Genomic DNA, 16247 nt, shown 5'->3' on the forward strand with positions numbered 1-16247 from the left:
GTGAAGTTGTAGGACATTGCAGCGGATAGATATGATTATATGTATAAAAGCTAAGATCACTTTGTTAAGAACAATGGATGATCAAGCCAACCTTTTACTAAGATTTTCAGGGCTGAACCTGATTAGCATATACAAAGGAGAGAGAGAGACCCCTCCCCTAGGAACAGACACACAGGAGGATAGTTCCTGTCTGGGGGGGTTGGGGGTCAGTGTTGCTGGTGGCCTCAGAGAACAGATGTAATGAAGCTACACTCAGAACAAAGCTCTCAGAAGCATGGCTGGATCATCACCAGGCACCAAAGGCTAAGTATTGAATTCACATGGCTAGATAAGGAAATATAGACAGATTGCTTTCTGGTTTAAATAGGATATTGTAACTTGGTTGTGTGATTGTTGGGTGTTTGTGTGATAGATCTGGGAATCTGTGATGGTAGCTGGGACATTAGACAACCTGTAGCATAGCATTTGTGGTATTTGTTTGCCTATGGAGATTTAAAATAGATTGTGCTGGTTAGTTATAATATATATCTTGTTAATCATAAATACCACCATGCAGTTGCGTTTGGGCATGTGCTTGTGGCAGTGGCGGGCTGAGATGTGTGGTTACATTGTGATCTGGTCTTGTGATGAATATGCTCTGGTTATTGAGATACTGAAGTTGTTTGGAATGTGAAAGTGAATAAGATGGTTCTAGGAAGTTGTTTGGAATGTGAAAGTGAATAAGATGGTTCTAGGAAGTTGTTTGGAATGTGAAAGTGAATAAGATGGTTCTAGGAAGTTGGATTGAAATTGTGAAAGGTGATTTAGATGGTTTGGAATTGTAAAATCAGAACATATGCATTGTTCTGAGGCTTGGACATTTTGGAATAAAATGGAGTCTTGTGTCTTCTGCTATGTGATTGTGGTGTAGCAGAGAGTGCCATGTGTTTGGACCTGCAAATCTAAAATGGCTGCTGCCGGCTATTTTCCCCTCCCCCTTTCAACCATGTGGTGCAGTCTTTGGAATCATGGGAGCTTTAATAAAATGGAGTCTAGCTTCTGTCCCATGCGGTATTGTAGGGTTGTGTATATAGGGACAGCCAGTATGAGTAAGCTCAAGTATTTCATCAGCATTGACTAACTGCGCAGCGATTGTTCCTCACATGTGTAAGCTTCTCTGCAATCATATTGTTCCTATTGTTATTGTGAGCCATATCTCTCTCTCTCTCTCTTCTCTTCTTTCTCCCTCATTTTCCCTTAAACGTAAATTGTATTGTATTGTATTTCCTGTGTAGTTATCTGGTTAGTTAGTCTATGTTATATTGGTAGTGTATAATTGTATTGTATTATTCTTTTGCAAGCATACCATCCATAATATATATATAAGGCGTTAGACCCTAAGCCCAGGTATCTGTGTATTTCTTATAGTGTTAAGTACTCTCAGAGCGTCGGTGACGCTCAAACAGCTTTGAAGTTAATAAGGTTACACTGTGTTGCATTTACACTCTACCACTACACAGAGGTTTACAGTATAAGTACATTCCTTAAGGTATAGTTAAGGGAGTACCCTTGCGGTACTTTTTGCGCCAATTGCGTACTGTGTTCTTTAACCTTTAACGTGTTTTTAATAAGATAAATATTTAGCTTTGTTAGCCAGCACACACCAGAGCGCTATATAATTTAGGGATTAACACTATATTGAGTGAATTTTTCCCAATAGCTGCTTGTATATACAATATTGCGCCTAAATTTAGTGCCCCCCCTCTCTTTTTAACCCTTTGAGCCTGAAAACTACAGGGGAGAGCCTGGGGAGCTGTCTTCCAGTTGCACTGTGAAGAGAAAATGGCGCCAGTGTGCTGAGAGAGATAGCTCCGCCCCTTTTTCGCGGACTTTTCTCCTGCATTTTTATGGATTCTGGCAGGGGTATTTATCACATATATAGCCTCTGGGGCTATATATTGTGATATATATGCCAGCCAAGGTGTTTTTATTGCTGGTCAGGGCGCCCCCCCCCCCAGCGCCCTGCACCCTCAGTGACCGGAGTGTGAAGTGTGCATGAGGAGCAATGGCGCACAGCTGCAGTGCTGTGCGCTACCTTGGTGAAGACTGATGTCTTCTGCCGCCGATTTTCCGGACCTCTTCTTGCTTCTGGCTCTGTAAGGGGGGCGGCGGCGCGGCTCCGGGACCGAACACCAAGGCCAGTTCCATGCGGTCGATCCCTCTGGAGCTAATGGTGTCCAGTAGAAAAGAAGCCCAAGCTAGCTGCAAGCAGGTAGGTTCGCTTCTTCTCCCCTTAGTCCCTCGCTGCAGTGAGCCTGTTGCCAGCAGGTCTCACTGTAAAATAAAAAACCTAATTATATACTTTCTTTCTAGAAGCTCAGGAGAGCCCCTAGTGTGCATCCAACCTCGGCCGGGCACAAGGTCTAACTGAGGCTTGGAGGAGGGTCATGGTGGGAGGAGCCAGTGCACACCAGGTAACCTAAAAGCTTTCTTTAGTTGTACCCAGTCTCCTGCGGAGCCGCTATCCCCATGGTCCTTTCGGAGTTCCCAGCATCCACTAGGACGTCAGAGAAATGGGTGAAGTTCGGGGGGGTTCGGATTCCGAGGAACCGAACCCGCTCATCACTAATTAGAAATTACAGTGACGCCTGGATATAAAATAATAATTAGAATAATTCTTAAAATAATACAGCACATTACAGTGACCATGTGGAGTCACACGAAGAATTTTGTTGTGTAATTCATTTGTCTTCCTGTCTTACCAATCCAAAATGGCTTCTTCCCAGCAAACTTCCAGAGCCAGCTCATATCTGCCTCCGAATGCACGCTGGTTAGATGGCTGTTAGACCTGAAATGTAAAATGCGCAATCACATTAGACTGTGACAGTTCTGAATATTGGGCCTAATTCAGACCTGATCGCAGCAGCAAACTTTCTCTCTAATGGGCAAAACCATGTGCACTGCAGGGGGGGCAGATATAACATGTGCAGAGAGAGTTAGATTTGGGTGGGGTGTGTTCAAACTGATATCTAAATTGCAGTGTAAAAATAAAGCAGCCAGTATTTACCCTGCACAGAAACAAAATAACCCACCCAAATCTAACTCTCTCTGCACATGTTACATCTGCCCCACCTGCACTGCACATGATTTTGCCCATTAGAGAAAGATTTTGCTGCTGCAATTAGGTCCGAATTAGGACCCTAATAAGGTGGATAAAGACCCGATAGGATAGAATTTACATCCAGAACTCTTATTGCCATTAACCCGGACCGCAATTCAACAACAGACCAATAAATCGTTATAGAAAACTACTGGAATTAATTGAGCATGTGAGTGTGCCCACCAACCCATATGAACATAGTGCCCCGTGTATGTATAAAAACAGGATTGAGAACCAATTGGTCTTTTCTATGCCTCGCTGTGTGTTACACGGAAGGCCGCGTCCGTTAATATCGTTATACTAAGACTAGGAGTAACGAGCGGATCCCGCACAGCAGGAGGGCCCTGTTTCTTACCTCTGTGCGCAGTCGTGCTCCGCCCCCTCCCAGGTGGACTTTTGTAGAGTGTTGTGATAATAACAGTGTTTCTGATGAAGGGTCCACCCTGCCGGACATTCCCTGAGCTTTCTATCCTGCAAAACAGGATTGCAGGCTTGATCAAAGTGATAAATGTAACGCAAGCAGTTCAAGGACATAATCTGATTTATTGCGTTCTGCTTCTGTACATTATACCGTCAGTCTGCAAACTATCATCTAATGGGGAGAACAGAGAGCTACTTCCACTCGGAGACAATGTCACATTAACCCTCAGGACACCAGCAAGTAAAGCACAAGTGGGCTGATTTCATAGAATGGTGCAATATGCATGATGCATTGTAACCCGTATCACGTAAGACACTGGGGGTTATTCAGAGTTGTTAGCAAACCAAAAAAGTTAGCATTTGGGCAAAATCATGCTGCAGTGCAGGTGGGGCAGATGTAGCATGTGCAGAGAGAGTTAGATTTGGGTGGGGTGTGGCAAACTGAAATCTAAATTGCAGTGTAAAAATAAATTAAAAAAAGCCAGTATTTACCCTGCACAGAAAATAAGAATTTACTTACCGATAATTCTATTTCTCATAGTCCGTAGTGGATGCTGGGAACTCCGTAAGGACCATGGGGAATAGCGGCTCCGCAGGAGACTGGGCACATCTAAAGAAAGCTTTAGGACTATCTGGTGTGCACTGGCTCCTCCCCCTATGACCCTCCTCAAAGCCTCAGTTAGGATACTGTGCCCGGACGAGCGTACACAATAAGGAAGGATTTTGAATCCCGGGTAAGACTCATACCAGCCACACCAATCACACCGTACAACTTGTGATCTGAACCCAGTTAACAGCATGATAACAGAGGAGCCTCTAGAAAAGATGGCTCACTACAGCAATAACCCGATTTTTTTTGTTTTTTTTTTGGTAACAATAACTATGTACCAGTATTGCAGACAATCCGCACTTGGGATGGGCGCCCAGCATCCACTACGGACTATGAGAAATAGAATTATCGGTAAGTAAATTCTTATTTTCTCTAACGTCCGAAGTGGATGCTGGGGACTCCGTAAGGACCATGGGGATTATACCAAAGCTCCCAAACGGGCGGGAGAGTGCGGATGACTCTGCAGCACCGAATGAGAGAACTCCAGGTCCTCCTCAGCCAGGATATCAATTTTGTAGAATTTTTACAAACGTATTTGCTCCTGACCAAGTAGCTGCTCGGCAAAGTTGTAAAGCCGAGACCCCTCGGGCAGCCGCCCAAGATGAGCCCACCTTCCTTGTGGAGTGGGCATTTACAGATTTTTGGCTGTGGCAGGCCTGCCACAGAATGTGCAAGCTGAATTGTACTACAAATCCAACGAGCAATAGTCTGCTTAGAAGCAGGAGCACCCAGCTTGTTGGGTGCATACAGGATAAACAGCGAGTCAGATTTCCTGACTCCAGCCGTCCTGGAAACATATATTTTCAGGGCCCTGACAACGTCTAGCAACTTGGAGTCCTCCAAGTCCCTAGTAGCCGCAGGCACCACAAATAGGTTGGTTCAGGTGAAACGCTGAAACCACCTTAGGGAGAAACTGAGGACGAGTCCTCAATTCCGCCCTGTCCGAATGGAAAATCAGATAAGGGCTTTTTCAGGATAAAGCCGCCAATTCTGACACGCGCCTGGCCCAGGCCAGGGCCAACAGCATGACCACTTTCCATGTGAGATATTTTAACTCCACAGATTTAAGTGGTTCAAACCAATGTGACTTTTGGAACCCAAAACTACATTGAGATCCCAAAGTGCCACTGGAGGCACAAAAGGAGGCTGTATATGCAGTACCCCTTTTACAAACGTCTGAACTTCAGGGACTGAAGCTAGTTCTTTTTGGAAGAAAATTGACAGGGCCGAAATTTGAACCTTAATGGACCCCAATTTCAGGCCCATAGACACTCCTGTTTGCAGGAAATGTAGGAATCGACCCAGTTGAATTTTCTCCGTCGGGCCTTACTGGCCTCGCACCACGCAACATATTTTCGCCAATTGCGGTGATAATGTTTTTGCGGTTACATCCTTCCAGGCTTTGATCAGGATAGGGATGACTTCATCCGGAATGCCTTTTTTTCCTTCAGGATCCGGCGTTCAACCGCCATGCCATCAAACGCAGCCGCGGTAAGTCTTGGAACAGACAGGGTCCTTGCTGGAGCAGGTCCCTTCTTAGAGGTAGAGGCCACGGATCCTCCGTGAGCATCTCTTGAAGTTCCAGTTACCAAGTCCTTCTTGGCCAATCCGGAGCCACGAATATAGTGCTTACTCCTCTCCATCTTATCAATCTCAGTACCTTGGGTATGAGAGGCAGAGGAGGGAACACATACCCTGACTGGTACACCCACGGTGTTACCAGAGCGTCTACAGCTATTGCCTGAGGGTCCCTGGACCTGGCGCAATACCTGTCGAGTTTTTCCCAACGGTTTATAATCATGTGGAAGACTTCTGGGTGAAGTCCCCACTCTCCCGGGTGGAGGTCGTGCTGAGGAAGTCTGCTTCCCAGTTGTCCACTCCCGGAATGAATACTGCCGACAGTGCTATCACATGATTTTCCGCCCAGCGAAGAATCCTTGCAGCTTCTGCCATTGCCCTCCTGCTTCTTCTGCCACCCTGTCTGTTTACGTGGGTGACTGCCGTGATGTTGTCCGACTGGATCAACACCGGCTGACCTTGAAGCAGAGGTCTTGCTAAGCTTAGAGCATTGTAAATGTCCCTTAGCTTCAGGATATTTATGTGAAGTGATGTCTCCAGGCTTGACCATAAGCCCTGGATATTCCTTCCCTGTGTGACTGCTCCCCAGCCTCGCAGGCTGGCATCCGTGGTCACCAGGACCCAGTCCTGAATGCCAAATCTGCGGCCCTCTAGAAGATGAGCACTCTGCAACCACCACAGGAGGGACACCCTTGTCCTTGGTGACAGGGTTATCCGCTGATGCATCTGAAGATGCGACCCGGACCATTTGTCCAGCAGGTCCCACTGGAAAGTTCTTGCGTGGAATCTGCCGAATGGGATTGCTTCGTAGGAAGCCACCATTTTACCCAGAACCCTTGTGCATTGATGCACTGAGACTTGGCTCGGTTTTTAGGAGGTTCCTGACTAGCTCGGATAACTCCCTGGCTTTCTCCTCCGGGAGAAACACCTTTTTCTGGACTGTGTCCAGGATCATCCCTAGGAACAGAAGACAAGTCGTCGGAACCAGCTGCGATTTTGGAATATTGAGAATCCAATCGTGCTGCCGCAACACTACCTGAGATAGTGCTACACCGACCTCCAACTGTTCCCTGGATCTTACCCTTATCAGGGAATTGTCCAAGTAAGGGATAACTAAAATTCCCTTCCTTCGAAGGAATATCATCATTTCGGCCATTACCTTGGTAAAGACCCGGGGTGCCGTGGACCATCCATACGGCAGCGTCTGAACTGATAGTGACAGTTCTGTACCATAAACCTGAGGTACCCTTGGTGAGAAGGGTAAATTTTGACATGAAGGTAAGCATCCTTGATGTCCCGAGACATCATGTAGTCCCCTTCTTCCAGGTTCGCAATCACTGCTCTGAGTGACTCAATCTTGAATTTGAACCTCTGTATGTAAGTGTTCAAAGATTTTAGATTTAGAATCGGTCTCACCGAGCCGTCCGGCTTCGGTACCACAACAGTGTGGAATAATACCCCGTTCCCTGTTGCAGGAGGGGTATCTTGATTATCACCTGCTGGGAATACAGCTTGTGAATGGCTTCCAAAACTGTCTCCCTGTCAGAAGGAGACATCGGTAAAGCCGACTTTAGGAAACGGCGAGGGGGAGACGTCTCGAATTCTAATTTGTACCCCTGAGATATCACCTGAAGGATCCAGGGGTCTACTTGCGAGTGAGCCCACTGCGCGCTGAAATTCATTGAGACGGGCCCCCCACCGTGCCTGATTCTGCTTGTAAAGCCCCAGCGTATACTGAGGGCTTGGCAGAGGCGGGAGAGGGTTTCTGTTCCTAGGGAACTGGCTGATTTCTGCAGCCTTTTTCCTCTCCCTCTGTCACGGGGCAGAAATGAGGAACCTTTTGCCCGCTTGTCCACGAAAAGACTGCGCCTGGTAATACGGCGTCTTCTCATGTTGAGAGGCGACCTGGGGTACAAACGTGGATTTCCCAGCTGTTGCCGTGGCCACCAGGTCTGAAAGACCGACCCCAAATAACTCCTCCCCTTAATAAGGCAATACTTCCAAATGCCGATTGGAATACGCATCACCTGACCACTGACGTGTCCATAACCCTCTACTGGTAGAAATGGACAACGCACTTAGACTTGATGCCAGTCGGCAAATATTCCGCTGTGCATCACGCATATATAGAAATGCATCTTTTAAATGCTCTATAGGCAAAAATATACTGTCCCTATCTAGGGTATCAATATTTTCAGTCAGGGAATCCGACCACGCCAACCTAGCACTGCACATCCAGGCTGAGGCGATTGCTGGTCGCAGTATAACACCAGTATGTGTGTAAATACATTTTAGGATACCCTCCTGCTTTCTATCAGCAGGATCCTTAAGGGCGGCCATCTCAGGAGAGGGTAGAGCCCTTACAAGCGTGTGAGCGCTTTATCCACCCTAGGGGGTGTTTCCCAACGCACCCTAACCTCTGGCGGGAAAGGATATAATGCCAATAACATTTTAGAAATTATCAGTTGTTATCGGGGGAAACCCACGCATCATCACACACCTCATTTAATTTCTCAGATTCAGGAAAACTACAGGTAGTTTTTCCTCACCGAACATAATACCCCTTTTTGGTGGTACTCGTATTATCAGAAATGTGTAAAACATTTTTCATTGCCTCAATCATGTAACGTGTGGCCCTACTGGAAGTCACATTTGTCTCTTCACCGTCGACACTGGAGTCAGTATCCGTGTCGGCGTCTATATCTGCCATCTGAGGTAACGGGCGCTTTAGAGCCCCTGACGGCCTATGAGACGTCTGGACAGGCACAAGCTGAGTAGCCGGCTGTCTCATGTCAACCACTGTCTTTTATACAGAGCTGACACTGTCACGTAATTCCTTCCAACAGTTCATCCACTCGGGTGTCGACCCCCTAGGGGGTGACATCACTATTACAGGCAATCTACTCCGTCTCCACATCATTTTTCTCCTCATACATGTCGACACAAAAGTACCGACATACAGCACACACACAGGGAATGCTCTGATAGAGGACAGGACCCCACTAGCCCTTTGGGGAGACAGAGGGAGAGTTTGCCAGCACACACCAGAGCGCTATATATATATATATATATATATATATATATATATATATACAGGGATAACCTTATATAAGTGTTTTTCCCCTTATAGCTGCTGTATAGTTAATACTGCGCCTAATTAGTGCCCCCCTCTCTTTTTTAACCCTTTCTGTAGTGTAGTGACTGCAGGGGAGAGCCAGGGAGCTTCCCTCCAACGGAGCTGTGAGGGAAAATGGCGCCAGTGTGCTGAGGAGATAGGCTCCGCCCCCTTATCGGCGGCCTTATCTCCCGTTTTTCTATGTATTCTGGCAGGGGTTAAATGCATCCATATAGCCCAGGAGCTATATGCGATGCATTTTTTTGCCATCCAAGGTGTTTTTATTGCGCCTCAGGGCGCCCCCCCCCCCAGCGCCCTGCACCCTCAGTGACCGGAGTGTGAAGTGTGCTGAGAGCAATGGCGCACAGCTGCAGTGCTGTGCGCTACCTTGTTGAAGACAGGACGTCTTCTGCCGCCGATTTTCCGGACCTCTTCTGCCTTCTGGCTCTGTAAGGGGGCCGGCAGCGCGGCTCTGGGACCCATCCAAGCTGGGCCTGTGATCGTCCCTCTGGAGCTAATGTCCAGTAGCCTAAGAAGCCCAATCCACTCTGCACGCAGGTGAGTTCGCTTCTTCTCCCCTTAGTCCCTCGATGCAGTGAGCCTGTTGCCAGCAGGTCTCACTGAAAATAAAAAACCTAAACTAAAACTTTCACTAAGAAGCTCAGGAGAGCCCCTAGTGTGCACCCTTCTCGTTCGGGCACAGAGATCTAACTGAGGCTTGGAGGAGGGTCATAGGGGGAGGAGCCAGTGCACACCAGATAGTCCTAAAGCTTTCTTTAGATGTGCCCAGTCTCCTGCGGAGCCGCTATTCCCCATGGTCCTTACGGAGTCCCCAGCATCCACTTAGGACGTTAGAGAAACAATGTAACGTGACGGCAGATAAGAAACACTTGGCCCATCTAGTCTGCCCCTTTTTTATCCTTTAGGTAACTTACAACCTATTTGCTACTTAGATGATGATCTTAGGCTATTCATATGCCTATCTGGGTTAGATATGTGTGACTGTATCCATGCCTAGGTTTGAGATGTCCAGCGTGGGGGGGGAGACAAGCGCAGTGAAGCCCCTTTCTGCGAGCACGCCACAGGTTCTATTCCCACTGGGAAGAGTCCCTGACAGGGGGCGGGATCCCGGCATCAGTATTGTGACCGGCGGTCTCCTGACCGCCATTCATACAACTACATCCCACCTATCCCAAGCATGCTTAAATTGCTTTACTGTATTAGCCCCCCAACATCCACTAGTGCGATATGGCCACTTTTCATCGATTCCGAGCTTTCCATGAATATCGGAGGAAAAGGTGCACATCGGAGTGCATTTGTACACAATCGGATGCGATTATCGGATGTAAAAAAAACCACTCAAGTAGGAAATCGTAATGGCAGTACTCCCGGGAAGCTGCCGGGCAGATCGAGGGAAAATCAGATCCAACTTTTAGTTCAGTCTCACTAGTGGATGGGGGCCTTTACCCTCAACTACCTCTGACAGGAGGCTATTCCACTTATCCACTACCCTAATATGAAGTCATTTTTCATTACCCCTAAATCTACCTACCATCAAGTCTGCCCTTAGATAGACAGATAGAAAATACATAGACACATATCAGATAGACAGACAGACAGACAGACAGACAGACAGACAGACAGACAGACAGACAGACAGATATTATATAGATATGAGCTAGATCAGGGGTGGGCAATTATTTCAGCTGGGGGGCCGCTTAATACTTCCAGCGAATATTCGAGTGCCACACACAAAATACACAAAAAAAAATCCGATTTTACTCACCGGTAAATCTATTTTTCGTAGTCCGTAGTGGATGCTGGGGACTCCGTAAGGACCATGGGGAATAGACGGGCTCCGCAGGAGACTGGGCACTCTAAGAAAGATTTAGTACTACTGGTGTGCACTGGCTCCTCCCTCTATGCCCCTCCTCCAGACCTCAGTTAAGGAAACTGTGCCCGGAAGAGCTGACATTATAAGGAAAGGATTTTGGAATCCAGGGTAAGACTCATACCAGCCACACCAATCACACCGTATAACTTGTGATAAACTTACCCAGTCAACAGTATGAACAACAACAGGGCATCAAACAATGGATGCCAACATAACATAACCCTTTATTAAGCAATAACTATATACACGTATTGCAGAAAGTCCGCACTTGGGACGGGCGCCTAGCATCCACTACGGACTACGAGAAATAGATTTACCGGTGAGTAAAATCTTATTTTCTCTAACGTCCTAGTGGATGCTGGGGACTCCGTAAGGACCATGGGGATTATACCAAACCTCCCAAACGGGCAGGAGAGTGCGGATGACTCTGCAGCACCGAATGGGCAAACACAAGGTCCTCCTCAGCCAGGGTATCAAACTTGTAGAACCTAGCAAAGGTGTTTGAACCCGACCAAGTAGCTGCTCGGCAAAGCTGTAATGCCGAGACCACTTGGGCAGCTGCACAAGAAGAGCCCACTTTCCTTGTGGAATGGGCTATCACTGATTTTGGATGCGGTAATCCAGCCGCAGAATGAGCCTGCTGAATCGTGTTACAGATCCAGCGAGCAATAGTTTGCTTTGAAGCAGGAGCACCCAGCTTGTTGGATGCATACAGGATAAACAGCGAGTCAGTTTTCCTGACTCCAGTCGTCCTGGCTACATAGATCTTCAAAGCCCATACTACATCAAGCAACTTGGAATCCTCCAAGTCACGAGTAGCCGCAGGCACCACAATAGGTTGGTTCAAATGAAAAGACGACACCACCTTCGGCAGAAATTGCGGACGAGTCCGTAATTCTGCCCTGTCCATATGGAAAACCAGAGAGGGGCTTTTACATGACAACGCCGCCAATTCTGACACACGCCTAGCCGAAGCTAAGGCCAATAGCATGACCACTTTCTACGTGAGATATTTTAACTCCACGGTCTTAAGTGGCTCAAACCAGTGAGATTTTAGGAAACTCAACACCACGTTAAGATCCCAAGGTGCCACTGGTGGCACAAAAGGGGGCTGAATATGCAGCACTCCCTTAACAAACGTCTGAACCTCAGGAAGTGAAGCCAGTTCCTTTTGAAAGAAAATGGAGCGGGCCGAAATCTGGACCTTTATGGACCCCAATTTTAAGCCCATAGTCACTCCCGACTGTAGGAAGTGAAGGAAACGGCCCAGCTGGAATTCCTCTGTAGGGGCCTTCCTGGCCTCACACCAAGCAACATATTTTCGCCATATACGGTGATAATGTTTTGCTGTCACATCCTTCCTAGCCTTTATTAGCGTAGGAATAACTTCATCCGGAATGCCTTTTTCCGCTAGGATCCGGCGTTCAACCGCCATGCCGTCAAACGCAGCCGCGGTAAGTCTTGGAACAGACAGGGCCCCTGTTGCAACAGGTCCTGTCTGAGAGGCAGGGGCCATGGGTCCTCTGTGAGCATTTCTTGCAGTTCCGGGTACCAAGTCCTTCTTGGCCAATCCGGGACAATGAGTATTGTTCTCACTCCTCTTTTTCTTATGCCTGCTGAGGAAGTCTGCTTCCCAGTTGTCCACTCCCGGAATGAACACTGCTGACAGTGCTTGCACGTGATTCTCCGCCCAACGAAGAATCCTGGTGGCTTCCGCCATCGCCACCCTGCTCCTTGTGCCGCCTTGGCGACTTACATGAGCCACTGCGGTGATGTTGTCTGACTGAATCAGCACCGGTTGGTTGCGAAGCAGAGGCTCCGCTTGACTCAGGGCGTTGTATATAGCCCTTAATTCCAGGACATTGATGTGCAGACAAGCCTCCTGACTTGACCACAGCCCCTGGAAGTTTCTTCCCTGAGTGACTGCCCCCCACCCTCGGAGGCTTGCATCCGTGGTCACCGGGACCCAGTCCTGAATGCCGAATCTGCGGCCCTCGAGAAGGTGAGCAATCTGCAGCCACCACAGAAGAGACACCTTGGCCCTGGGGGATAGGGTGATCAGCCGATGCATCTGAAGATGCAATCAGGACCACTTGTCCAACAGATCCCACTGAAAGGTCCTCGCATGGAGCCTGCCGAAGAGAATAGCTTCGTATGACGCCACCATCTTTCCCAGGACTCGCGTGCAGTGATGCACCGACACCTGTTTTGGTTTTAAGAGGTCTCTGACCAGAGTCACGAGCTCCTGAGCCTTCTCCGCTGGGAGAAACACCTTCTTCTGGTCCGTGTCCAGAATCATGCCCAGGAAGGGCAGACGAGTCGTAGGGATCAGCTGAGACTTTGGAATATTCAAAATCCAGCCGTGCTGTTGCAACACTTCCTGAGAGTGTGCTACGCTGATCAGCAACTGCTCTCTGGACCTCGCCTTTATGAGGAGATCGTCCAAGTATGGGATAACTGTGACCCCTTGCTTTCGAAGGAGCACCATTATTTCCGCCATTACCTTGGTAAATATTCTCGGTACCGTGGAGAGACCAAACGGCAACGTCTGGAATTGGTAATGACAGTCCTGTACCACAAATCTGAGGTACTCCTGATTAGGTGGATAAATGGGGACATGCAGGTAAGCATCCTTTATGTCCAGCGACACCATAAAATCCCCCTCTTCCAGGCTTGCAATGACCGCTCTGAGCGATTCCATCTTGAACTTGAACCTTTTAAGGTACATGTTCAGGGATTTTAAATTCAATATTGGTCTGACCGAACCGTCCGGTTTCGGAACCACAAACATTGTGGAATAGTAACCCATTCCCTGTTGAGGGAGGGGAACCTGTACCACCACCTGCTGGAGATATAACTTGTGAATTGCCGCTAACACTACTTCCCTTTCTATGGGAGAAGCAGGCAGGGCTGATTTTAGGTAACGGTGAGGGGGCATCACTTCGAATTCCAGCTTGTATCCCTGAGACACAATCTGTATAGCCCAGGGATCCACCTGTGAACGAACCCACTAGTAGCTGAATTTTCGGAGACGCGCCCCCACCGCTCTCGGCTCCACCTGTGGAGCCCCAGCGTCATGCGGTGGATTTAGTGGAAGCTGGGGAGGACTTCTGTTCCTGGGAACTAGCTGTATTGTGTAGCTTCTTTCCTCTACCCCTGCCTCTGGCAAGAAAAGATGCACCTCTGACATTCTTGCCTTTTTGTGATCGAAAGGACTGCATTTGGTAATACGGTGCTTTCTTAGGCTGTGAGGGAATATATGGCAAAAAATTTGACTTCCCAGCTGTAGCTGTGGAAACTAGGTCCGAGAGACGGTCCCCAAACAATTCCTCACCCTTATAGGGTAAAACCTCCATGTGCTTTTTAGAGTCGGCATCACCCGTCCATTGCCGAGTCCACAGGACCCTTCTGGCCGAAATAGACATAGCATTTATTCTAGAGCCCAGTAGGCAAATGTCCCTCTGGGCATCCCTCATATATAGGACAGCGTCTTTTATATGCCCCAGGGTCAGTAAAATAATATCCTTGTCCAAGGTATCCAGTTCCTCAGACAGAGTATCTGTCCATGCTGCTACAGCACTACACATCCAGGCCGACGCAATTGCCGGCCGCAGTATGGTACCTGAATGTGTATAAACAGACTTCAGGATACCTTCCTGCTACCTATCCGCAGGATCCTTTAGGGAGGCCGTATCCTGTGACGGCAGGGCCACCTTCTTAGATAAGCGTGTCAGAGCTTTGTCTACCCTAGGGGAGGATTCCCAGCGCATCCTGTCCATTGGCGGGAAGGGGTACGCCATAAGTAACCTTTTGGAAATCAGCATTTTCCTATCAGGAGAATCCCAAGCTTTTTCACATAACTCATTTAACTCATGTGAAGGGGGAAAGGTCACCTCTTGCTTTTTCTCCCCAAACATATAAACCCTCTTGTCAGGGACAGGGTTTACCTCTGATATGTGCAATACATCCTTCATTGCTATAATCATGTAGCGGATGGCTTTAGCCATTTTAGGCTGCAATTTTGCATCATCGCCATCGACACTGGAGTCAAAATCCGTGTCGATATCTGTGTCAACAATATGGGATAGTGGGCGCTTCTGAGACCCTGACGGCCTCTGCGCTGTAGGATCAGGCATGGGTTGGGACCCTGACTATCCCAAGGCTTCAGCTTTATCCAACCTTTTATGCAAGGAGTTTACATTATCATTTAACACCTTCCACCTATCGATCCAATCAGGTGTCGGCGCCGTCGGCGGGGACACCTCATTCATCTGCACCTGCTCTGCCTCCACATAGCCCTCCTCCTCAAACATGTCGACGCAAGCGTACCGACACCACACACACAGGGGATGCTCTATATGAGGACAGGACCCCCACAAGGCCTTTTGGAGAGACAGAGAGAGAGTATGCCAGCACACACCCCAGCGCTATATGACCCAGGAACCACACAGTAACTTAGTGTTTACCCAGTAGCTGCTGTATATATGATTATTGCGCTAAATTTATGTGCCCCCCCCCCTCTCTTTTTACCCTCTTTCTACCGTGGTCTGCAGGGGAGAGCCTGGGGAGCTTCCTCTCAGCGGAGCTGTGGAGAGAAAATGGCGCTGGTGAATGCTGAGGAAGAAGCCCCGCCCCCTCAGCGGCGGGCTTCTGTCCCGCGATTTGGTGTAAAAAATGTCGGGGGCTCATGCATATACACAGTGCCCAGCTGTATATATGCTGCTTTTGCCAGGAGGTACTCAATTGCTACCCTGGACGCCCCCCCCCTGCGCCCTGCACCCTACAGTGACCGGAGTGTGTGGGTTAGTGTGGGCGCAATGGCGCACAGCTGCAGTGCTGTACGCTACCTCATGTGAAGACAGGAGTCTTCTGCCGCCGATTTTGACGCCTTCTTGCTTCATCCGCCGGCTTCTGTCTTCTGGCTCTGCGAGGGGGACGGCGGCGCGGCTCCGGACGACCACGGTTAAGTTCCTGTGTTCGAACCCTATGGAGCTAATGGTGTCCAGTAGCCTAATACCCCTTTTCCACTAGCTCAAAAAACACGGGTAAATGCACGGGGGCGCGCATTTACCCGTGTTTTTGGCAAGTGGAAAAGGGTAAACCCGGATCAAGTGACCCGTGAATCCTACCCGGCTATTTACCTGGGTAGGACACGGGAATGATCCGGGTAGGGTGTAGTGTAAACGGGAGCCGTGTCGATGCGACACGGCTCCCGTTTACACTGTATGGATGGGCGGCGCTGGGAGATCATGTGATCTCCCTGCGCCGCCCCTGCCGTGTAGCTAGAAGCGTCACCAACCCGGCATATGCCGGGTTGTGACTGCTAATGGGAAAGGGACCGAGCACGGGTCGCAGCAGGGGGCAGCTCCCGTGTCAGGCTCCCGGCTGCGACCCGTGCTCGTAGGTGTAAAAGGGGTATAAGAAGCACAACCTAGCCGCAGTTAGTAGGTTTGCTTCTCTCCCCTCAGTCCCACGTAGCAGAGAGTCTGTT

General features: G+C 48.7%; 1 protein-coding gene across 1 annotated transcript in view; it reads right to left on the reverse strand.

The window, feature by feature from the left end:
* Nucleotides 1–16247, reverse strand: part of LOC135029485 (uncharacterized) — a 134021-nt gene that overhangs the window by 55716 nt on the left and 62058 nt on the right. The window contains exons 7-8 of the mRNA XM_063953855.1: nt 3495–3610; nt 2742–2827 (exon numbers count right to left, since the gene is read on the reverse strand). Coding sequence (XP_063809925.1) covers nt 2742–2827; nt 3495–3610 — 202 coding nt within the window. The remainder of the gene's footprint in view (nt 1–2741; nt 2828–3494; nt 3611–16247) is intronic.

This window comes from Pseudophryne corroboree, unplaced genomic scaffold (genome assembly GCF_028390025.1).
Source record: "Pseudophryne corroboree isolate aPseCor3 unplaced genomic scaffold, aPseCor3.hap2 scaffold_488, whole genome shotgun sequence".
NCBI classification, from domain to species: Eukaryota; Metazoa; Chordata; class Amphibia; order Anura; family Myobatrachidae; genus Pseudophryne; species Pseudophryne corroboree.